Consider the following 26539-nt stretch of genomic DNA (forward strand, 5'->3'; position numbering starts at 1 on the left):
GGGAGATATGAATGCTTCTGACATTCAACTCTGCAGCCGACAGCAAACATTCACTCGCACACATGCGACTTTAAAAACACTTTTGTGACCCACTGGGTCAAACATGTACGTTCATGTAGCCAAAGAGCGTTTAGAGCAGGTGACTTAAAGTTCAGAGACGGCAACTGACATCATCTCTCGTCGAGAGCCGGTCTCGAAAGGCCAGCTGCATGTGAGAAGGAACATGATATTTTGATTATTGTGAAGGGCTTGAGTGATCTGGAAAGGTCGGTGTAGATGTCAAGTGTTGCAGGTATTCTTGCACCAGCGGATAATGAACTGTTGAGGGTTTCGGTCAGTAACGTCATCTCAGCCTGGGCGCTTATTGATTTTGATGTTGCCATGGACTGTGAGGCTCTTATTGATTTTTATATCACTATGGACATAGTGGCCCAGGGATCATATGTTTATTGCAGCCGTGTTTGTGTAAGAACCAGCAAAGGCTCAAATACAAAGCTCCTCAGTCTTCATTGTCTTGTTATTTGGCTTCCTCCTCAATCGATAAAGCCATGGAAACGGTCAACAGTAATAAAGCAACTAAAACCACTATGTAGCATATTAAAATGGCCTAGTAATTGCAGCATAGGACAGGAAAGCCTAGATTAGAAGATGTGGGCAGGTAGCAAAAGGTTTGCTGGTTCAAACCCAATTAAGACTGATCGCAGTTGTACCCTTGACCAAGACTTTTAACCCCGTAGGTATTATAAAGTGTCTGCTACATTTCACCAAAAGTCTGGAATCAGTAAGATTTTTTTTTTTAGTTAATACTTCTATTCAGCAAAAAATGAAAGGGGCCATGTGATGCTATTTTAAAAGTTATTTTTGTGGGGGTGGGGGGGGGGGGGGGGGGGTTGTATGTTTGTATAAACATACAAAATATGTATTGCAGCTCCTCTATTCCCAGTCTGTCTGAAATGCTTTGATTTCTACAAAGCTCCTCCTTCCGAAAAACTGTTCTGATTGGCCAGCAGATCCAGTGAATTGTGATTGGCCAAGCACGTCAAGCATTTGTTGGAAATGTAACGCCATAAGTAGTCTATGTATAAAGCTGGTGTTGTAATCTCGCAGGGTCAGGAAACTGTCCTCTGTAAAATGCATTGTGCACAAGCAACCTTTCGGTTTTGCACTGCTCAAGAACAGCAATTGAAATTGATTCCTAATTTCGTCCGTTTTCGGAAGGCCAAACAAAGCGATTTTGCTTTCACATCCAAACACAGTGTCTCCGCAACATGACAACAAAACTAAAATTCACTGAAGCCTCGTCTTTTTTCTTTGCGTATGCCTTCGGCCGCTAATATTTCACATTGTGACGTAGGCGTTTGAGGACTGGATCTGTGTTCTCTGTTAGATAGAATACATCTATTTGTGGAAGACTGAGCTTTGTAACTTTGCAGATCGTTTACATGCATAAACAGATTCATTACACACTAAAGGAAAAGGAAAACATTAAAAAGCATCATATGACCCCTTTAATTAATTGATTAAAAGTGACTTTTGTAATGCTACAAAAGATTTCTATTGCAAATAAATACTGTTCTTTTGAACTTTCTATTCACCAAAGAATCCTTTAACAAAAATATTAAGCAGCACAACTGTTTTCAACATTGATAAAAACAAGATTTTTTTTTTGCATTTTATTGAATGGTAGTGTAAATGTATTGAATATATGCGTGAATACAGTTATAGTGTATATAGATATTTATAAAAATAGACATTTTAATTAAAATTGTGCCTTAAAAACTTAAGATTAAATACACAATGATTAATACAATTCCCATGCACTGTAAGAAAAGATTAACTCTTTCCCAGCCATTGATGGAAATTTCTGGCTTTCACTGTTGTCAAGTCAAGTCACCTTTATTTATATAGCGCTTTTTACAATATACATTGTTTCAAAGCAGCTTTACAGTGATAACAGGAAAATAATGCAACAAAGTTTGTTTCTGCTGTACAGCAAATTTAGAAGAAAATAGCATCCTGCAGCTTTCACTGTTGTGCGGTAGGGGGTGCTATTACACATCTTCTGAAAGAGTACTGTATCTCCTGATCAAAAACACAGGTGAAAAAGCAGAAACAAGCAATATTATATGTTAGCAAGATGCATATGTAAAATAACGTGATTATTAACATTAAACATTAAGCATATAAATCAAAACTCTCTAATGTTACCGAATGAAATGTCGACCCAGGACAAGCTATAGGACTGTGAAACTTTTGGGGGTGTTGATGGACTCGATCTACTCCATCTATGTTTTGATCATCTTTCTGAATCCGATCTTGATGTAGTCTTTGACAAAAACATACAGCGAAATATTTTGAGGGCCATGCAAATTTTGTGAAAATTATCAAAAATGCTGGCGGTGCCTGGCAACTTCTTAAAAAAAACTCTGGCAGGGAAAGAGTTAAATAAAACAATGCAAAAGATCTTGAATAGTGAATTTTGTCTTATTGCACTTGCAAATTTGTAACACTTGTTTTGTAACACTTGTTTTGGTCCAGTTTTACTCAGTGAACACTGAAAAACTGTAAGATCTGCCATGGAGACGCTTCATATCAGTGATTTGGTCAGTCGGCAGTAAGAGTATCGTCTCTCAGTTGACAGTCAGTGATCTGCCTAATCTTCCCATTTGCAGTTTTTCATCTCTCCGTCTTAACGGCAGGGAACGGCATTGTCACCGACACCATCTGTGAATGACAACACCTTCCCCCCGCTGGCATGCTTATTGTGTTTGACAGGCCAGAAAATGCAGTGGGACACGGTCACTCTGCACTATATTGTGTATTGTGTTTAACATGTAAATATTCCAACCATGGCGAAGAGCCGCCCGTGGCCATGACACGCATTAGGATGAAGATCTTTGGTGTTTTATCCACATTTATGGAAGTATGAAACTTTGTTTAACTGTAAAAGGACTGCCGCTGTTTGTTTTGAGATATTCTTTCAAGAGCCCCATTTATTACTTCAATGCCCAGCAGGAAACAGCAGACGAGAGTTGAACACTCATGCACACACAGTTTTGGGGGGGGTGCTGAAAACCATTCTCAAATATGTGCGGTCAGGCGGAGAGCTGGATGCCAAAAGGAGATTAAATCAAGAAACACTGAAAAGATTCAGAACTTGAGAAACTTAGAAACTAACTACCAGAAACTAACTGGTAGATTATACTCTTACCGTATCCGGTCGGCAAAACAGCAAAAATGTCCTTCTTGCAAAGGAACGATTTGAGCGCCGTCTTCTGTTCCTCTTTTAGAGAAAAAGCCAAGTCTAACTCGTTCATTGTAGCGGCCAAAGCCGTTTCAAACAACTGGTGTTCATCCATAGCCATCTTGCAATGTTTACTAATGACTTCGACGTCACAGAGCTGTCGTCATCTGTTTAGCTCGCCTCTGGCACGCCTATATCAGATAACCCGATGTGATTGGTGCAGCTCAGATCGAGGGGCTTATTTAATGAGCTCCATTACTCGACACCAGAGTAACTCGCGGAGCAAATTCAACTTGTGCTCTCGTGAGAACTCTGGATTACCAGGGTACTTAGTAGGGTGAATTTCATGAAAACATCTCTTGGTCACATTTAACCAAGTTTAAAAGTTAACTGCTGGCCACTTTATTCGGTGCACCTTGCTAATACCGGGTTGGGTCCCCTTTTGCCTTCAGAACTGCCTTAATTCTTCATGGCATAGATTTAGCAAGGTGCTAGAAACATTTCTCAGAGATTTTGGTCCATATTGACATAATAGCATCAGATTTTGCTGCAGATTTGTCAGCTGCACATGCAAATCTCCTGTTCCACCACATCCAATTGGATTGAGATCTGGTGACTGTGTCATTTGAGTATAGTCAACTCATTGTCATGTTCAAGAAACCAGTTTGAGATGACATGAGCTTTGGGACATGGCACGTTATCCTGCTGAAAGTAGCCATCAGAAGATGGGTCCACTGGGGTCATACTCAGGTAGGCTGTGGCGTTTAAACGTTGCTCAATTGGTACTAAGGGGCCCAATTGGCCAAGAAAATATCCTCCACACTATTACACCAACAGTAGCCTGAACTAGTAATACAAGGGAGGATGGATCCATGCTTTCATGTTTACACCAAATTTTAACCCTACCATCTGACTCATCAGACCAGCCAGCGCTTCTCCAGTATTCTATTGTCCAATCTTGGTGAGGCAGTGTGAATTGTAGCCTCAGTTCCCTGTTCTCAGCTGACAGGGGTGTATATATACATATATATATATATATATATATATATATATATATATATATATATATATATATATATACAGTGGGGAGAACAAGTATTTGATACACTGCCGGTTTTGCAGGTTTTCCTACTTACAAAGCATGTAGAGGTCTGTAATTTTTATCATAGGTACACTTCAACTGTGAGAGACGGAATCTAAAACAAAAATCCAGAAAATCACATTGTATGATTTTTAAATAATTAATTAGCATTTTATTGCATGACATAAGTATTTGATCACCTACCAACCAGTAAGAATTCCGGCTCTCACAGACCTGTTCGTTTTTCTTTAAGAAGCCCTCCTGTTCTCCACTCAATACCTGTATTAACTGCACCTGTTTGAACTCGTTACCTGTATAAAAGACACCTGTCCACACTAGGGATGTGCACGAATATTCGAATTTTCGAATATTCGATGTGTAATTATTATCACCGCCACAATGAGAAATCACATGAAATCCAAACAGCAGTCGACCGAGGAAACAGCTGTCCATCACTGCATTAACGACTGCAGATAAACTCAGCTGTAGCGCGAGTGATCAGAGATGATATCTTCTGATAGCAAAATGATTTTGAGACATATACCTCCTTTAAGTTTCGTTAAGGGAGACAGGTTTAAGAACAGAAAACTCATAGTGCTTTTAGAAACTTCGCTTAGCAAACCGTTATCTTTGTGTCTCTGCAACGTCTGTCAGCGCAGCACGTTTTCTCACTCGAGCAAGTGGATATTATTGTTTTTCTCAACATGAACGTGAAACAATATAAACACGATAACCATATGCTGACTCGAGTGCATACGATCTGTACGATAACTGCACAGTCTGCTTTATTAGCGTTTTTTTCCCCTTCGTGCTGCTTGAGCTCAAATGCTTTTGTTCTTTATATTTTATGTTTACACATATTGTTTAATGTTTTCACCTAAAAGAAAACCTTAAGATATATAGTAAGCTTGATATGTATATTGCCTAATTGTAAGCTTGTTCAGAAATGGTGACAAAAAAAAACAAAACCTTAACTTAAAGAATAACGGCTTTCTCCTTAAACGTAATTTAAATAAACGAATATTTGAATATTCGCTTTTTATGAGCCCAAATATTCGAATACAATATTTTAGAAAAATGCCTATCCCTAGTCCACACACTCAATCAAACAGACTCCAACCTCTCCACAATGGCCAAGACCAGAGAGCTGTGTAAGGATATCAGGGATAAAATTGTAGACCTGCACAAGGCTGGGATGGGCTACAGGACAATAGGCAAGCAGCTTGGTGAGAAGGCAACAACTGTTGGCGCAATTATTAGAAAATGGAAGAAGTTCAAGATGACGGTCAATGTCCCTCGGTCTGGGGCAACATGTGAGGGATCAGCCCAGAACTACACGGCAGGACCTGGTCAATGACCATTAGTAACACACTACGCCGTCATGGATTAAAATTCTGCAGCGCACGCAAGGTCCCCCTGCTCAAGCCAGCGCATGTCCAGGCCCGTCTGAAGTTTGCCAATGACCATCTGGATGATCCAGAGGAGGAATGGGAGAAGGTCATGTGGTCTGCGTCTGATGAGACAAAAATAGAGCTTTTTGGTCTAAACTCCACTCGCCGTGTTTGGAGGAAGAAGAAGGATGAGTACAACCCCAAGAACACCATCCCAACCGTGAAGCATGGAGGTGGAAACATCATTCTTTGGGGATGCTTTTCTGCAAAGGGGACAGTACGACTGCACCATATTGAGGGGAGGATGGATGGGGCCATGTATCGCAAGCTCTTGGCCAACAACCTCCTTCCCTCAGTAAGAGCATTGAAGATGGGTCATGGCTGGGTCTTCCAGCATGACAACGAACCAAAACACACAGCCAGGGCAACTAAGGAGTGGCTCCGTAAGAAGCATATCAAGGTCCTGGAGTGGCCTAGCCAGTCTCCACACATGAACCCAATAGAAAATCTTTGGAGGGAGCTGAAAGTCCATGTTGCCCAGCGACAGCCCCGAAACCTGAAGGATCTGGAGAAGGTCTGTATGGAGGAGTGGGCCAAAATCCCTGCTGCAGTGTGTGCAAACCTGGTCGAGAACTACAGGAAACGTATGATCTCTGTAATTGCAAACAAAGGTTTCTGTACCAAATATTAAGTTCTGCTTTTCTGATGTATCAAATACTTATGTCATGCAATAAAATGCAAATTAATTACTTAAAAATCATACAATGTGATTTTCTGGATTTTTATTTTAGATTCCATCACTCACATTTGTATGCAATAAATAAATCGAAATTCTTTACATTTATATATATATATATATATATATATATATATATATATATATATATATATATAAATGTAAAGAGGTTTTTGTGAGATTTACCCTTGGACTGTGGTAATCTCCTCGTATTTGTCTTGTACTTAGGGCATTGCTTAGCTTTGATAGATTAAGTGAGATCAAATATTTCTCTTGTTTAGTTTTCAGTATTGCTCATGGATCTGCATGCACGTTTCTATTTCTGATTTTCTATTTGTTAACCTTCCCTCCACCTTTCTCTGTTTTTTTTACATTATCCGTAATATCTTTTCTTCCCGGGAGGTCTCACTCCAAATCTGAAAGGCCCAAGATTTAATTAGCTCAATGTTCTCGCGTCTCTCTTCAGCGGCTGAGGTTGATGTCACAGCTGCTGGGTTGAATGTGAATTCAATTCAATTATTTGCCACTCATCAATTATTTGTGTTTTCTCTTGTTTGATTACTTAAATCAAAGAAGTTAACCGCATTCATGCCAACATAATTGTGCTTGAACAGGGCTATTGATTTACAATTAGACAGTTGACAGAATGACCCCAGCTGTTACTCTTATACTTGTATATTGTTGAAATTAATAATCTATTCAGGTGCCTTTCTCAATGAATGAAACTTAATAAACCCATAAAAATTGCTTATCTCTGTTCTAAAATGTGCTTTGTAATCTTGTTTATAAGTTGATTTGAGGTATGATGCATTTACAAGAGATTCTTGTGAAGCAACATACAATTATTTAACCTTATTTACTTTAATATGTGTTTCTGGTCTTATTGTGAATGATTCATCAGTGCACATTATTCCAGAGGGAAAAAAATCGTCATGATCTTTAATTCACGTTTGCATATTTGCATGCTGGATGTTCCTGACCTTATGGACTTAAAATGGGTTAGTGGTGACTTCTGTTTTATTTTGCCATTGTTCAGATAACAAATACGCCCCGGCTGTGACTCTGAATGGATATATCTTCATCCTGGGAGGAGCATACGCCAGAGCCACCACCATCTACGACCCTGAGAAAGGGAACATCAAAGCAGGACCCAACATGAACCACTCCAGGCAGTTCTGCAGGTAAAACCAGCATGTTAACCACAAATGAGTCTGAAAATTAAGCTGCAGACCATCATCTGTCCTTGGAGAAAACTTGATTGAGAGTTTTTCAGCTGTAAGAAAAGATAGATAGTCATGGCTACTTACAAACATTCTTGTGCATTCATGGTTCTTTGAATACAGCTGAATAGAGGTTTACTGCACAAGTCTGCCCTGGTCAGTGGTGCGTCATTATTACTATTTTTTATACTTCTTACTTCTTCGTACTTAATACTACTTAAGTATTGAACTTTTGCATGTTCAAAAAGAAATTAAGAAAACATAAAAATTCACTGCATTCAGATTAGGGTCTCTCAACTATTGTCTTAAAAATGTACTGCTTTGTTTTGTCATTTTGAATTAGTTCGTTCTCTAAATGCAAAATGCCACATACAGCCAATAAAATAGTCAAGTCAACTACTGATTTTTTGTTCTGCAAATTTTCTAGTAAGACAATACATTTATCTGTCATTTTGAAATGTATATACTAGCAAAAATTACAAGTCAAGTCACCTTTATTATATAGTACTTTATACAATACAAACTGTTTCAAAGCAGCTATACAGTAGCAAACAGGAAAACAATGATCAATGAACGCTCCCTCCGGCGACAGGATTTAATTCTGTCAAATTTCTGTCAGAATTTAAATTCTGTCAGAATTGAATTTCTGTTAAAAACAAACAGAATTTAATTCTGCTGTAAAGAACCTCTATAAAAAAGAGAATAGTGTCATTATTCAGCTGAAGTCAGTTCAGTGTTGAACGTCTCGGTTACGTATGTAACCCTCATTCCCTGAAGGAGGGAACGGAGACGTAGTCGACGTGTCGACTGATTGGGATCACACTTAGGGAGCCTGACATCTTCGAGTATTGTTAAAACGAGCCAATGTACATAAATACGGAGTGGATGCACGCACCAGTTGTTTTTTCGCTGAGGAGCCGAGCGGAGCCCAGAGTCAGCGGTGGTCCAGCAATAGTAGCGACAGGACTACGTCTCCGTTCCCTCCTTCAGGGAACGAGGGTTACATACATAACCGAGACGTTCCCTTTCAGTCGCTCACGTTTGACGTAGTCAGGGGGGAGGGGGGAGACGCAACCGGTCCGTTACGGCAGAACAGATTCTGCCAAGGGAAGACACGGGCTCGCCGGAGGGAGCCGTACCGTGGAAGAATACACATATGGAATCGACGTAGGGATCGCAACATATGGACCCAGCCTAGCACAAGTTCCACCAGTGCATACAAGTAGAAGGCCTAGCATCGGACGCTCCACCACATCCAACGCCGAGGGGGTGTGGAGGAACTCAACAGGGTAGTGAGTTCCTCCAAAGAGAGACTGTAGCTCAGTAGCTAAGGGGAACTCAACTGGAGCAATGGCGCATGTATCCAGTCCATAGGAGGGGAATGGCGCAGCAAGCCGACACTACAAACTGGACTAACAGTGAAGCTGACTTCCTATGAAGGGAGCCCACGGAAAGCAACCGGCTCGACACATAGGCTATTTTCAATGCAAGAGCTCAACGCAAGAGCTCAGGCATGGCCTGTGTTGCGGAAGGGTAGAGATCTGAAGTATGCATCCTTCAGGTTGAACACTGCAGACGAATCTTGGGGACGGAGCATTGGGAATGCGTTTCTGTGTTTGTAACTTGAACAGAAGCTTAAAAAAGGCCCCAAATCAAGACACAGATCCAATATGGTCGTAACTCGCCACTATTTGAGTACAATGACGTACGGAAAACTTTAAGAAGCCGGGTGTAACGAGGTTCAACAGTTATGGGAAGAAGGAGGCGGGAACCGGCGAACATTCAATATATTTTAATGACAAAAATAAACCAAATACAAAATGAAAGTAAAGGCCAGCAGCCCCTCACGGACGACTGCTGGCCACACAAAACAGAAACGAAACAAAACACAACATAAAATCAGGCCTGTCCTCTCTCGCTCTTCACTGTCGTCGCTCCTCCTTTATGCTTCCGCTCCTCCGTGAGAGATTCGAGACCGGTGCGTCTCGCAGGTGTCGCTCATCAGAGTAATCACGCCGCTCTCTCACGGCCCTCGGCCTCGTCCTGCTCGCCACATACCCCCATCGCCCCTCGCAGGCCGGGGGGTACCCACGAGACTGCGCTCTACTCCCCCCCCTCCCCCTCCTCCGGGGAGACCGAACACGGCGGCTGCGGTACCTGGGGGTATGGACAGACGAGGCGAGAGAAAAGGAGACGGAAGCATGAGGAGCGACAGAGACGAGAGATGGGAGAGAGGAAAAAATTTAAAAAAAATAATAATAATTATTAGTCCGGTTCCCACAACGCGCTGCCATCTGGCCCTACACCAGCTGGGCGATCTTCTCCGCGGTGCCTGGCGGTGGCGCTGGATAGCCCTCGGTGGACGGCACGAGACTCCTCCGCCGCCTGTTGGACGGCGACGGCTCCTCCGGATACAGGCAGACGGCAGGAATCCCCCGTTCCCTGCTCCTCCCCATCATGGCGGACGACAGCAGGCTCCGGCCCACGGCGAACGGCGGCGACTCCTCCTCTCCCTCACGGACGGCAGCCGTCCCTCCAGCACCCAGGCGGCCAGCAGCGAGCTCGACCGTCCCCCCGGCAACTCACTCCAGCGCACCGCCTCGAGCGTCCATGGCGACGGACTCTGCTCACCATGCTCGATGGCACCGCGGATTCCCCACAGCGGCGAGGGCTCTTTGACAGCGCGTTCCTCCTTCCTCCCGGGTTTCGGCACCAATGTAACGAGGTTCAACAGTTATGGGAAGAAGGAGGCGGGAACCGGCGAACATTCAATATATTTTAATGACAAAAATAAACCAAATACAAAATGAAAGTAAAGGCCAGCAGCCCCTCACGGACGACTGCTGGCCACACAAAACAGAAACGAAACAAAACACAACATAAAATCAGGCCTGTCCTCTCTCGCTCTTCACTGTCGTCGCTCCTCCTTTATGCTTCCGCTCCTCCGTGAGAGATTCGAGACCGGTGCGTCTCGCAGGTGTCGCTCATCAGAGTAATCACGCCACCGGCCTCATGCCGCTCTCTCACGGCCCTCGGCCTCGTCCTGCTCGCCACACCGGGCTTCATATCGGCTGGAGGGACGGCTCAATCGCATCCTTCACCAGTAGGAATGCGATGACCGCGCACGACAGACGCACATTCGGAAACACTCTCAAAGTGTAACAAATAGCGCTGAACATGGGTGGGCGCCGGGCAAACTACATCGTCTTAGCCGAGTCTGCTGGCACAGAGGAACCGGCTGGATCGGTTGGGAGCACCATCTAGTGCTTCAATGGACCGACGCAGGGGGACCAGGATAGGGCAGGATGTGCCGGATGGCCTCCATCTGCGCTTGGGCGGCAGAGAACTGTTTGGCGCAGCTCTCCACCGTGTCGGAGACCAGGAACCGAACCTTGTCCGTATCCGCCATATCAACCAGGCTGAGCCAACAATGGCGCTCCTGGACCGCTAAGGTGGACATCGCCAGACCGATTACGCACGCCACGACACTCGTGCCCCGGAGGGCGAGGTCAGATGTGGTGCTGAGCTCACTTATGAGCACACGGTCTGGGCTAGCCTCGTGCATGTCCATGAGTGCCCTGGCCTGATAGACCTGTAGCAGCGTCATGGCATGCAAGAGGAGGCGGCTTGCCCACAGGTTTTGTAAGCTCTGCCCTTCAGAAAGGACGGGAACTCACAGGCCTTGGGGGGAGACGAGGATCCCCCGTCCAAAAGGCAGTGGCCGCCGGACACAGGTACACCTGTGTCACGACAGACCGTTCCACTGGAGGGATAGCCTCGCAACCCTTCACCGCTCCTCTGTCAAGGGTAGTGAGGGGGGAAAAGCTATTCGGGCAGTTCCTGGCAGAGAAAGGTGCCGTCCACGACCTGGTAAGCTCTCCATGCACTTCGGGAAAGAAAGGCACTGGGGCGGCGAGCTGAGAACCAGCGCAGCCCGTCCCGAGATACCGATCATCCAACCGAGACTGTTTGGGACACCGTGAAGGATTCCACTTGAGCCTGACAGCCTCGGGCGGCCCGTTTCAGCAGAGCTGATGTTTGTGGATCTGCCTCGGGCAACGTTGCACTCCCAGAGGAAGATAATGCAGCCGAGTCATCATTTCCAGAGATCAGCTCACCCCTCCAATGCTGCAATCGGCATCCTGTCCTCTGGAGGGGCCCCGAATGAAACGACAGAAGGACCAGCACGCTCAACGGGGGGCTCCACCGGCTGCGATGTGATAGAGGAGTGAGGGGCCCACAGGTATTAGTTACTGGGCAGGGAAGCCTCACTATGATCCTCTGATCACCCATCCCACACGGCGCCATAGCGCTGCTTGGTAATGGGAAATTCACCTTCACGCATGATGGCGAGTCTTGATGTCAACACCGCGATAGTCATATTCTTGCAATGAGAACATAAACTATCCACAAAAGCTGCTTCAACGTGTTGTGTATATAGATATTTTTTACAAACTCGTGATACAACTATTGTAACCGTCCATTTGGGGGGACAGGGAACGATTGCATCCAGAAACGCATGGGTGGATTGACATCTTGAAAAAGACGCAAACGCACCCGTGTTGCTCTTTCAGGAAATGGGACCCATCACCAGTGCCGGAGCATACAGGGGAATGACCGCGGCAACACTGAACAGTGAACTGAAACAGTGAAGCACTCACTTTTCTGCCCTCTAACCAGCCGTCAACAAACACAGAAATTTGATGCTGTTAAAACAGCAGTTGAGAGCTCAAAGCTTGCGATATCCGCTGCACTCGCGCTGTAGAACCACCAGCACTGGGTGAGTCTTCCTAGAAGAACACAGACACACTTGCTCATTGTAAACAACAGCACTCTTCTTGATGCAATTCACGCACGCCAATGTACATTGGCTCGTTTTAACAATACTCGAAGATGACAGGCTCCCTAAGCGTGATCCCAAAAGGGAACAAAGCATTTTAAATTAAACAATTTTAAAACAAATGTTCAGCAAACTCACAAACCCGCTGTCACTCGCTGTCACACGCTGCACACAATAAACAGGAGCACAGAAACTTGACAACACTGCCCTGCGACTTTTATTAATAAATTAACTGCTACTGAATTTAACTATTTTAATGCGCTACACATTCAAAATGCTTAAAATCATTTAATGCCCAGCTAACCGTGGATTATCCTTTTTCACAGTACCTTACTCCAGCTGTCTAAAATGCATTTGTCTTTAGGTTTAAGTGCTTTGACAGTTGTTTTTATGGTTTTTGACGTTATTCATTTAGCAACATATTCATGTAATTGTTGCAGTTGCTTTCAAATATTTCAAAAAATGCTATTCTCACCACATAACTGCTAATGTTAATGAAGAAAATGAGCATTAACAACCATCATCAAGTAAGTGCAGATGGATCAAGCTGAGAAAAGCACATTGTTAAAGTGATGTGTTCCAGTTTACACAAAAGCCTGCCCTGTTTGCTCCTAAGACTTTATTCGGTGTCCCCCAGGGTTGGGCTTTGGGCCCGATTTGCTTTCACTGCTGATTGGTATTCGCAGCAGAGGCAGTAATTATCTCAGCAGCAGATAAAGCACGAACGAGCCTCAGAACAATCGCTAGTGCATCACGTCCCCCCAAAGCACACACAGACACCTTTTACGCTTCTGCTGTGTATTTGCGATACAAATATGTTTTCCAGAAACGACACGTCAGTTACAGTCACACTCGCATGAGTTTCCGCATTAACATTTTGAAACCTGTCAAGGGCTTGAAATGAATACGGCCCAAGAGAAGATTAGTAGGTAGATGATTCATCTCATCCAACAGTTTGACAATGCAAAGCCTTTATACAAGATGGCAAATGGGAACATAATCTTTATCATTATGCTTATGTATGTGGTAAGAAATCCAGATTTTTTTTTCTCAAATAACTAGGGTCAAGAATCTGAGAGAATTAAACGGTTCTGGTGCCAATTCACAACTCAAACACTGCCAGAGTATTTTAGCACTTTCTTCTGTCCACATCTAAAACTGAACAAAGAAACAAGAATTTGCATTAAGATTAACTTGATTAAGATTAACACCCCCTTGGTTTTGACAATTGGTTGTGTGCTCTGCTTTAAAGTGTACACAAATGTGTTTTTGTGGCAGACGAACCCCTTTAACCTAAATTATTAATTTTTTTAAATCCCCTTGAGATTGTAAGTTAATATTTAGAAAAATTTATCAACACATTCACATGTTCACAGTTGTTATTGGTTACATGACATAAACATACGAGTTAAATGTGTAATTTTCAAGTAGAGAGACTAAAAAGTATTTTCTTGGAAAACATACACCAATAATCTTTGTTTTATTTACAAATTGCAGTCTACCCAGACTACTCTGTAGTCTAAAGTGTACTTGTGTAATTTATGAGCAATTTCTGAGTGAAAATTGTTTTGTTAAATTTTTTGTTTCAGTTTATTGTTAGGCTCAGGGTTGTCTAGTTTGTTATTAGTTTTTTTCCTTTTTTTTTTTTCCTTTATTTAATTATTAGTGTTATTTTTCTTGTTATATTTCATATTACTGTTATATATTTTTTTTATGTACCGTTTGAAAAATATTATGAGGAGTTCAAACACGAAGTTCTGAAAACCTTATTATTATTATTATTATTATTATTATTATTATTGTTATTATTATTAAATAATTAATTAATTATTGTTTTTCCTCCAGTCAGGTTCTATGTGGTTCTTTTTCTTTTTGTTCTTTTTGTTTTTTTCTGTTTGTTTGTCAAAGTGAAAATCAATTTTTACAAAGAAAGAAAGAGAAACTGAACCAGTTCTCAAATAACTTATTTTCCAGTGCGGTGGTCCTGGATGGGAAGATCTACGCGACCGGTGGCATTGTGAGCAGCGAGGGCCCGGCTCTGGGAACCATGGAGGCCTTCGACCCCTGTGCCAATGTGTGGACTCTGCAGCAGAGCCTGCCCTGCCCACTCTTTAGACACGGCTGCGTGGTTATTAAGAAGTACATTCAGAGCGGTTGATGCTGACACAGGCGAACACAACTCCACCGCCTCTAGCACACCGGACACCCACTTTCCACACGCCCAGGATTATGTGCTGATACAGAAGCCTCGCTCACTTTCTGACACCCACTCGGAATGTAGAAGCTAATCTTCTCTGCCGGGTGCAAACATGCCTTCGTGTAATATAGCGCACCTGACAGAGCTGTCGTTGATGTGTTTCGTGGCTGTAGCCTTAATGCTCTGTGGCCATTGGGACTGAACCTTTTTTCCCTTCTACATAATTCCTTTTTATCTCCGTTTACAGATTTCTGAAGCATTTTTTGCATTGCTACCATTTTAATGTTTGCATAATGTTCTTTTAATTTTTCTTACAGCAATACTGTAAAATGACACCGTCTGGTTTCAGTAATCCGTGTAATGGTTCACTCAGTCGTATCACTATTTCATCATATCCAATTCACAAGCACTTTTTAATTACGTAGGGGAGCAAAGGGACAAAGTGCTTCTCTAAAAGTGCACTAAAACCTCATTTGACCGTTTGCTAAGCTCTGCCTGCCTTTGTTACTGTTGCTCACTCAGACAAATTTGACAAGAATGGTGCAATTGTTAGTAAAAGGAGCTCATAAAGTGGTAAAAATGGATTCGATATTTTTCTTTTGTGGGCTGGAATGAAGTGTGACATTGCAGAGGATCTTTCATCTGCCGTTTTTGATCGAAACTGATAAATTACACAGTAAAGTGATTAAAAACTGTGAGACTGTGAACAGCGACGGCCAAATTCTTCTTACAATCACTGAAAAGAGAAAAGCAATTACAGCTGATCACATTAGTATAAGTGAACAGAACCGCTATCAAATCAATGTATGAGATGACATTTAAGTAAGAAACAAAAAAAACATTATTCTTGATTAGTATTTTGACTTGCTTTCCAGTTAAAATAATTCAAAATCTGGATGGTTTATACCAGATACATTTACAGATACATTTACTAAAGAAGCTAAATCTGTCAGTGCATTGCAAACAGAAGTAAAGAAGTAAGACAGAACACGTACAGTATACAGTATTTACCTATATTCTTCTTAAGAAGATTTATCTTGTTTTAAGATTTTTTTAGATATGTAGTTAAAAAATGCAAAATTCAAACTTAAGGTTATTTGGGCAAGTTTTTTTTCTTCTGACGTCCTACATGTTGATTTGGGAATGAGAGTTTAATTTATAACTCAAGGTTTATTTAATGATTTGAAAATTAATTTAAAACCATTCAATCAATTGCATTAGAATGGAACAAAAGCTTGTCTGATTATATGGTACACAGCAACAGTTGCTTAGGTAGGGCTGGCGAGGGGTCAATTATAACCAGGCCTGGAGAGAATCTGTTCTTTTTTCTGTGGAATCTGTGGAATGGATTTAAAGTCAATATGAAACCAAGATTGATTTATTTTTATAGTGAATGATTCACCAGGGCACATTATTATAATGAGAAATGTCTTGTAATCTTTCATCAAAAAGGAATAACTTGAAACGACCTCTGACACTACTTTACTTTTTGGCTGACGTCACTATACTGCAATAATTCATTTTTTTAATCACTACTTTATCTTGTTTTTCAAAATAAACATTTAACATCTAAAGCTGCGTTCACACTAGAAGCAACTTTGCTGCTGCAGGTCGCCAGTGGTTGGCGGTGAGGTCGCTCGTGGGCGTTCCCACTACTGGTTGCCTAGTAATGTTTGTGAGTGACATTCACGGATGTTACTCCATGTTGTAGAATAAATCCGTTTTCTTGCCGCTACAAACAAACATTTTGGAAGGAAAAGTCTAAATATAAATGGAATCAGTACATAAAATGCATAATATTAGATGAACAAGAAACAGCGAGTGCTCTTTGTAATCGCGGCTATTTAACTGCAGCAAACGGGCAAATGCCTGTCTATCTGAGTTCACGAAACCCTTCAGGCTCGGAGTCGGAGTCGGAAATTACCGTATGGACAGGAGGAGAAGCTCGCGGGCAATCGGGGGGATATGGAGGCAAAATGACAAAATAATTAGTCAGAATAGTTTCTCCTGCTAAAAGTTTCTCCTGCTCCTAGCTCATGGACACCTCCTACTCACACTCTCCGTCTCTGCAAGTTTCGGAAGGGAATGATTCAGATTTCTCTTGGCACAGCTACTAGAAGACAGACGGGTTGCTCACGTCACATCTATGTCGTCAAGCTCAGTTTGAGTCTGCGCAGTACGCTCGACCCGCAGGAAGTGAAAGCTTCTAATTGACTTCACTTGTCTCCGTTGAATCCAATGGGGTCGCTGTGTCCAGTTTATATACTGTCTATGGAGTCAACAGAGCGAATACCACCGTATGTACACGGAGACATATCATACATTATAGGTAAGTTTCTGATGGCTAAAATGAGTTTCTCATTCTTCTTGCCTCGGTCGGACTCGGCACTGAAGAGTGACGGATCATGCGTGCTCCACTGACTTCACTCCTATCGGTTGTCGCTCCTGAAAATCGCTCTTCATTTGCATAAAGTTGAACATATCTCAACTTTGACGCGTCGCTGGACACGCCCCAGCCAGTCGCCAACAGTCACTGTCACTCGTGTCGCCGGAAATCACCCGCTCTCCATTGAAATGAGTGGTATCGTGTCGCTTTGTCGCTTGTAGCGTGAACGCAGCTTAAAGGAACTTGAAAAGCAAAATTTCACAAGTAAAAAAAAAAAAAACTTGTTTTCAGAGAATTTACTGTATCTTCTTGAATTAAGTTTACTTTCCTTCCCCCATTGGAAAGTTGTTTTATCCTGTTTTAAGCAAAAATCCAACTTAATTTAGGAAGGTTTATGCTTAAAACAATAAAAAACAAATGGCAACAGGGAAAGTAAACATAAATAAACATAATGCAAGATATATTCTCTGCAAGTACTCCCTTCCAACCACCTGGCTCAATTATTCACCATCCCGTCAGTTCCTGAAGGAAGAAATCAAGTCCTATATATATTTTTCTCATTATGTTTCAGTATGTAAAGTGTCACATCATGGAGGTAAAATGGGTTGCCAGTGGTTTTTGATGTTGACTTTAAAAATTGTGGGGTGTGTGGGTCAGATTCCATCCCAGCCCAAAAACAAACCTGTGGCAACATTTCTGCAAAATGATAATACATTGCGTTGTGCACGTTTCGTCCCCAGTGAGTTGGGCTAAATGTTTGTGAATCTGACAATGTTTTATTACGTTGGTTTTGTACGTATCACCGCAGTTCTGAATTGAAATGTCCAGTAAGTGGCGCTTAAAAAGTTAATGCTCCATCGCTTTTTAAAATAAAGTACACCTAGACTAAACCGTAAACCTACCCGATAGTGTTAACAAAAGCTAATGTGACATAAAAATGCAATTGCTGAAGCAACTATGCTATTTTAGCTTGTTTCTGTACGTCTTTGGGCTCTTTTGTCATAACTCATGTTTCACAGGATTCGCACCCAAACGCTCTACATCGGAAGTACCAGCTGAGCTGCCAAGCAAGCTTAGTATGTCAGAAAAGCCAAACATGTGAAGCTAGTTATGTGATGCAAACTCCAAAATGTATTCGTTTACAAATCATGCACTATGGTGTAGCAATGTTTAAAGGCTCAGGGAAGGAGGAGGCGGGAATCAACGTAACTTTAATGACTAAAAATAAACAAACAACAAAATGAAAGTAAAGCAGCTGTCGTCAGTGAGGGCAACATAATAAAATACAACATAAATGTCCCAGGCCTGGTCCTCTCTCATCTTGCACTGTCGTCTCTCCTCCTCTTATCCTTCTGGAGCTCCTCCGTGGGACTCGAGACTGGTGTGGCGCGCAGGTGAGGCTCATTAACCCTTGCACCACTGGCCTCACTCTATTCCCATGGCTCTTGTCCCTGCCCTGCTTGCCACATATGCTAAAAAGTGTTTTGAGGTTATAATAGTTTGCAAGAAACCAAGTGAAATGTCTTTATTAATCCATAATCTGCCCCTGTAATAAGTTTGGGTTAGTAAGTTTGTATGAAAAGGATTAAAAGTGATTGCTGTTTTACTATTGCTATTTTGCATTTTGCAGAAATGTTGCCCAGGTCCATTTTTCCAATGAGCCTGCAGATTCTGTCTGAGCCTGATTATAACTCACATGTGCACAAGTTTAACTTGATGTTAGTTTTATAATAAGATACGATTCAAACACAGAAGAATATATTTATATGAGATATAAAGAGATGTAAAGACCTTCCCTTAACATGAGAAGATGGCTTTTGAGTCTCTGCTCTTTCTGACACTATCCACCATATATGGTGAAATGAATGTCTTATAAGACATTTAATTGGGGGATTCTTGGACCGGAAGGTGAAAGTGGGCTTGATCGCCTTGAACTGGACTGATATGACATTTGTAGCTTGAATTTCTTTTCTTTGGAACGTTTCACTCTTTTCTTGCACACAGCCAAAGCACAAAACATGAGAGAACAGGAAGTGTTTGCCTTTATTTCCTCTGCATTGCCAAACCACCAATCGGTGAAACGCCGTCCAACAGGGAGGACGATTCTCTGTAAACAAAAGTAACAAAAGTTTATTTTAGGAACTTTACATGTCAAACTGTTTCTAGACAAAATGTATAGTATGTTAAAGAAATGTTATGTACAAAACAATAGCTGTTATCGTTTTAATTAATGATTGTGTTTCATCATTAATTAAAACAATAACACATATGCAAAATACAATGTGCATTCGTAATGAAAATCATTGGTCTGGTTTATTTTGACTATATATGAGAGCAAATATGGGTTGTGAGATTTGGGAATCATGGTGTGCTGTTACTATTTACACCTGCTTGATGATAAAACAGATGAAAATCCCACAGACGCACGTTGAATAAGGCCATATCTAGGGACCGGGATATTGCAGGAAACTCATTTCAGGCGATACACAACTGCTCAGTGGTGCGTTTCCCGTACAACGACGTAACTCGCTGCTTAACTACCAAAGTACGATGCATCGTTGAAGAAATCATGGCCGATTCCCGAAACCGTAGTCACAAATGTGTTGTTCAACCACATTGGTTAATGATGTCACACAGGTGGTAATAACTTCTTTAAATAAATCCTTTTGAGATCGAATTATTGCTAAATTTTGTTATAAATTACGGACATGGCATGAGGAATAATTTACCTTTAAGTCAAGTCAAGTCACATTTATTAAGTGTGCTTGCTGAAAGCAGCACACTTATTGTTCTTCTTAAGTTTTCTTCTTCTTCTTCTTCTTCTTCTTCTTATTATTATTATTCCCGGGAGATAAATTTTGGCCAGCTCCTGCGCCTAGGCCCTTTGAGACAGAGACACCGTTCCAACTTTAAAACGTACGGTCAGTACCGGTGTAAGTTGCTCGCGAAGATGACATCACGAGTCCATGTCGTTCGTCCGCCATAGTGGATTGAACAGAAAGCGAAACTAAATTTTCACAGGTCACAAATTTGGTCCGAACTTCACGAAACTGGACGTACATGATCCTTGGACCAAGCCTCACAAAAGTTACTGGAAGGATTTTTGATTTTCGGAAGCGTTTGCCCGTCACAGCCAAACGAAATCAGCGGCGTAGTCGCCAAAACAGGAAGTAGTTCATATTTCAGGAACGCTGTCACGTATCGAAACCAAACTTTGTACATTAACTCGAGACTCCAATGTGAGGATGTACAAGATATAAATAAAAATAAAACATTCCAAAATTTTACATCATTTGGCAACCCCCCCCAAAGCCTCACAAAAGTTACTAGAAGGATTTTGGATTTTCGGAAGCGTTTGCCCGTCACAGCCAAACGAAATCAGCGGCATAGTCGCCAAACAGGAAGTCTTCCATATCTCAGGAACTCTGTCACAAGTCGAAACCAAACTTTGTACATGAACTCGGGACTCCAATGTGAGGAAGCACAAGATCTGATTTTTTTTATTATTATTTTTTTATTTCAGGCTAATTGACAAACCCATTTACCTATGTCTATGCAACAGTTTCACCTCACACTTTTAATGTTAATGCATATAAGTAGTTGGCACTGTTGTATTACATTTCACAGAGCTGCCAAGTCAGTGTATAGACTGCATTCGTTTTTACTAGGTTTGTCTTAATAAATGCAGGGCCTGAATTTCGTTTTTTGCATCGGTCTAATTTAATCATCTTCATTTATTAATATATACAGATTTGTATGCATGAATTGTGCATTTCCAGTTCTCAAAACAGTTAATAACAAGAAAAAAAAAAAAAACTTTATACAAAATACATCATGCTCTTCTTCGCTAACCGAACAAACAATTCATTGTCTGTGGCTGTGTTTGTGCGCACGGGAAATATGCTGCGCATAACAATAGAAAACAAGGAGAAACGCGCAGTCACATGCTCAAACAATCAACAACGTCGCTCTAGAGGTGCGTTGTGGACTGCGAAGTGGACTTCACAGGGTTTTCCGCCATCTTAAGTGAGATTCCAATCCGAAGGGAGCAAACATGTTCAGTTCGAAGGGCACTGCGCACGGCATAGGGAATAAGGGAACATCGATACATCACTTCACAGGAAGTGGAGAGCGATGATCACCCAACTGTCATTTCGTGCACCACGTCATCACCAGTCAGAACGGTCATAACTAATGATGGAGGAGTTTACGTATGTGTGTAAGTATTCATACATTTCGCCATTGTTATACAAATGACAGTATTTTAACGGTTATTGTTGTGAATATTACATATACTGCTTTTGATGATTATAATTTACCTCAGTGAATGCAGCCAGCTTAGCTAGTTTGTAGTGTAAAGTGATTTTACTTTAGGTAGTTGTAAAATAGTGCAATATAATTGTAAATATATAATATAATAATAAAAATTTAAATATGAATGTAGTCCTATATATATTTATGTTATATCATAATCTGCGCGACCCCGTCGTTGACTTTCTTTGATGACGTTTGCAGGGCGTTTCAAATGAGCGGTTATTGTCAGTGAAGTCCACTTCAACTGATATACCGTGCTCAGGGAGTAGGGGAGCAGTGAACACTGCGTATGGACCCTGTCGAATGGAACGCACCTTAGATGTGTAAAAACAAGTGGAAAGCACGAGCGCGCCGCTGTCTCCTTTCCACAAGCGCTTGCTGTCCCGTGGCGTCTGTCGTTGCTATGCAACCATGAACTGCACTCTCCATGATGACAAGGAAGTATCAGCAAAAGATTAATTGATTTCTAGCCCTTGCATTAGCTTTACTACTAGATATATTTATGGAGATAAAAAATAATAAGGCGCCCTGTACAGCTATGATCAGCTGTTCGGCCGAGCATTCAATGTTGTTACGCTGCAAGCTGATCAGTTGGTTCGTTGCTGCCGCGCTCTTATCACTCGCACACCATAAAGAGCAAATTGTTTTTTAATGTTTCAATTTAGTGATTAAAATGACATAATTTGGAAGCAGATAATTTCTTCACAAACAGCTCGATAGTGTGAATAAGATCAGCGCAACGCAGACCACTGCATTGACAGCGTGAAACATATGATCTGTCTACGGCCAGGACTCAGCGGAAGACAGAAAATTCCGGTCCAGCGCTGATTGAGGAATTAAATTCAAAAATAAAAGACAGTTTGACATCTTTTTTCTCGCATCTGTGAATTTATTTTTTAATCATTTGCTCTGAGATGAAGCGAATATATTTGTGCGGGAATTTCTCGCACTATAAAAGCTAACCTTGCGGGAATGGTTTAAATTATGCGCAATCCCCACATTCCCGCACCAAAATTCAAGCCCTGAAATGGCAGCGGGATGTGTAACTCTAGCATATGGCGCATATGTCATACGCTGATTTTATCCAGCGTTATCCATGTTGTTGCGATTGCATCGCTAGAATAAGCTAATAGTGAAACTGATAGCGTTTTTCATTTAATTACAATATGAGGACTGACGGTAGGTTATAAAAATCAGCGTTTCTGTGTAAGGTGATGACAACCATCTTGACAGCAGCAATCAAAGCATCGCTAATTACAGTAGACCTTAATTTGAGATAGTAAATTTGTTCCTAATCAAACGGAACACTCAACCACAGAACAGCTGGGTGAGTTTTGTATTGGCTTATTGGATACAGTAAATTAAGACTGTCAACTTCTTTTCAATACTATTTCATCACCCAAAACACTCCCACTCTCTGCTGTATATTCATAACCAATTATTTCAAAACCAACAACCAAGCCACATAAACAATGCCATTGACACTAGTCTACATTGCAGACATGTCTCTTAATGCACATGAATTTTCACCTTTTTGCACAATCTTGAAAAAAGTACTATTGTTGAAATTCTCAGATCAAGCAAACTTCAACGCACCCTTATCCACTACCTGCTAACGTTAGTGAACTGCACCCGAGCAAGCACACTTTGCAGTTCCCCCGGAAATGCATTTTTCTAGTTTATATTGCGCTTTTTACAATACAGATTGTTTCAAAGCAGCTTTACAGCAGCTTTACAGAGATAACAGGAAAATAATGCAAAAAAAGTTTGTTTCCAGAAGAAATTAGCGTCACAGTCCAGCTTAAGTAAGTTCAGTGATGTTTCATTTTTGTTTTAAAAAAGTTATTAATTTAGTTAATTTATATATAGCCACTCTGGAGTAAACCGTGATGTCATCGTCCAGCTCAGTTCAGTTCTTGTATAATAGTGTCAATGCAGGCAGATCAATATTATTGTTGAATATTAAATTAAATGTTAAATTTAATGTCCCCAACTAAGCAAGCCAAGCCAATGGCAATAAAGGTGGAAAAAGGTGACAGTGGCAAGGAACCAAAACTCCCAACAGGTGGCCAAATGGAGAAAAAACCTTGGGAGAAACCAGGCTAGGTCGGGGTGCAGTTCTCCTCTGGCCAATGAACGGCCAATGTAACAAACTCCATCTGGTCTGGATACGGCACGGATCCGGCTGATTACATCATGCGTTGTGGTCGTGTCTAGGCGCAGGTCCACTATCTGATCTGGATATGGCCTGGATCCAGCTGATTAAAGTGAACCACGGAATAAGCAGAAAGACTAACATTAGCGTAGATGCCATTCTTCTTATGATGTAACGGGTCCATCGGGTGTTAAAGGAAGTGTTCCCGGTTCCGGCTGACCTAATTTATGCAGCCTAATAATCATCGAATAATAGGAATGTATAATTTTCTATGTGTATGCCAGGTTAAAGAGATGTGTTTTTAGTCTAGATTTAAACTGACAGAGTGCGCCTGCTTCCCGGACAATGTTAGGAAGACTGTTCCAGAGTTTTGGTGTAGAATTAGTGTAGAGTTTTGGTAAGAATGTGGTTTTACAGATGCTAGACACGTGGCTTTCAAATGAAAGATTGGTATCAAAGAGCACACCCAGGTTCCTAACCAATGACGAAGACTTGACAGAGCAGCCATCAATTGTTAGACAGTATTCTAGGTTAGTACGTGCAGAGGTTTTTGGTCCAATCACTAGAAACTCAGTTTTTTTTTTTTTTTTTCAGAATTAAGTAATAGGAAATTACTAGTCATCCAAATTTTTATATCAGCTATGCATTCCATTCATTTCTTGAATTGGCAAGATTCGTTGGGGCACGAAGAGAAATAGAGCTGAGTATCATCGGCATAACAGTGAAAACTAATCCCATGCTTCCTAATGATATCTCTCAAGGGTAGCATGTACAGAGTGAACAGCAACGGTCCTAGTACTGAGTCTTTTGGTACTCCAATACTGAACTTGTGATCAGTAAGACATTTCTTCTATTTTCCAGCCTATTTAGCCTATTTCCAGATTCAATCATAGGCTCGTTCTTACGTACTAGAGCTCGTACCCACATGCGTACTCTTCAAAAATGGTGCTTTAAATCTCTTGACAAACTAAAAGACGTAAATTACATTTGTATATATTCTAGTGTAAGATATACACTCACCTAAAGGATTATTAGGAACACCTGTTCAATTTCTCATTAATGCAATTATCTAATCAACCAATCACATGGCAGTTGCTTCAATGCATTTAGGGGTGTGGTCCTGGTCAAGACAATCTTCCTACAAATAGGAAAAAGAGGCGACAATTTGCACAAGCTCACCAAAATTGGACAGTTGAAGACTGGAAAAATGTTGCCTGGTCTGATGAGTCTCGATTTCTGTTGAGACATTCAGATGGTAGAGTCAGAATTTGGCGTAAACAGAATGAGAACATGGATCCGTGGTGGTGTAATGGTGTGGGGGATGTTTTCTTGGCACACTTTAGGCCCCTTAGTGCCAATTGGGCATCATTTAAATGCCACGGCCTACCTGAGCATTGTTTCTGACCATGTCCATCCCTTTATGACCACCATGTATACCCATCGTCTGATGGCTACTTCCAGCAGGATAATGCACTATGTCACAAAGCTCGAATCATTTCAAATTGGTTTCTTGAACATGACAATGAGTTCACTGTACTAAAATGGCCCCCACAGTCACCAGATCTCAACCCAATAGAGCATCTTTGGGATGTGGTGGAACGGGAGCTTCGTGCCCTGGATGTGCATCCCACAAATCTCCATCAACTGCAAGATGCTATCCTATCAATATGGGCCAACATTTCTAAAGAATGCTTTCAGCACCTTGTTGAATCAATGCCACGTAGAATTAAGGCAGTTCTGAAGGCGAAAGGGGGTCAAACACAGTATTAGTATGGTGTTCCTAATAATCCTTTAGGTGAGTGTAGATTGTACTGAATGTCAGCTTGCTTATTTTGCTCAAGATAAGGATTTATTAAGTCCACATGCCATGCAAACAAGAAACAATGATTCTAACCACAGCTGTCACACAGTGTCATTCCAACCACAAAACCTTGTAAGCTATTTGCAAATGTTTGTTGGAACTATGATTTCGGGAAACACAGACTCGTCGAACTATGCGGATCTATGCTTTTAGTAAACACACCCCAGAACACCTTTGCAACCACAAATCAACATTTTGGCAAACATCCATAAAACGCCAGCTTGGTGGTGGTGAATTTTGCATGGGTAAACATCACTCATGTTGTATTCAGAAAATGTAAATGTGTAGAATTTAACAAGACCATATCTAGAGACCAGAAATTTCACAGTGGACTCTCTTCACATGATGCACACCTAGCAACCACATAGCAACACCTTGGCAACCACCCATAACACCCCAGGAAAGTGGCAGTGAGTTTTGCATGGGTAAGCATCACTTGCGCTGTATTAAGAAAATGTAAATGTGTAGAATATGTTTTGCCGCAGTAAACTGGGATTGACTTTCACTGGTGCGTGACGCACCTTTCAGAACATTAGAGGTGAAAGTGAATTCCTCCACCACCGTCTATCCGATAATAATATAAGTTTTGATTATTATGATAATGTAGGAGGGTCTTATCATCACCACAGATCTATTATATTGGCTTATGCCCTTAAGCCGCCACGGCGCATGAATAAAAATGTGCCGTTGGCTTTGTGCCGTCTTTTAGCATTTTCCAAATGTTCCCTTCCAGTATTTACTGATGTGGAACAGTTCATTTCCTCTGTGCTTGTGTAGCAGCCTCCCTCCCTCAATTCTTCCCCAACAGCCTGCTGTCTAAATGGCATTAAAAAAGCTGAGCCGTGTGACTCGGTTCTGGAAGAATCTGTAAACGCACGCGGCATCTTCCAGCCTCTGCACCTGTCTACCTCCATCTCTTGCCACGAGCCGGTGGGCCCCTCCTTCAGATAACATATCAGCATCCCATCCATCAAAATCAGTTACCCAACCCCTTCTGGCATTTAAATAAACTAGGCCACCGTTCCTGGTTCTCATATCCTGTGGGTATGTTCACCGCCTGCAAACTCGCTTTTGTTTGGGAAGCGTGTTATTGTGTTCTGATGTGGACTGGATT

General features: G+C 41.7%; 1 protein-coding gene across 1 annotated transcript in view; it reads left to right on the forward strand.

Moving 5' to 3' along the window:
* The window catches only part of LOC311072542 (kelch-like protein 29), a 180258-nt gene extending 162897 nt beyond the window's left edge, over positions 1–17361 (forward strand). Inside the window, exons 13-14 of the mRNA XM_084097626.1 lie at positions 7489–7633; positions 14487–17361. Of these exons, the coding sequence (XP_083953752.1) occupies positions 7489–7633; positions 14487–14670 (329 nt within the window). The 3' untranslated portion in view covers positions 14671–17361. The remainder of the gene's footprint in view (positions 1–7488; positions 7634–14486) is intronic.
* Positions 17362–26539: the final 9178 nt, after the last annotated feature.

Source organism: Abramis brama (assembly GCF_963993115.1).
Source record: "Abramis brama genome assembly, chromosome: 21".
In the NCBI taxonomy this organism is placed as follows: Eukaryota; Metazoa; Chordata; class Actinopteri; order Cypriniformes; family Leuciscidae; genus Abramis; species Abramis brama.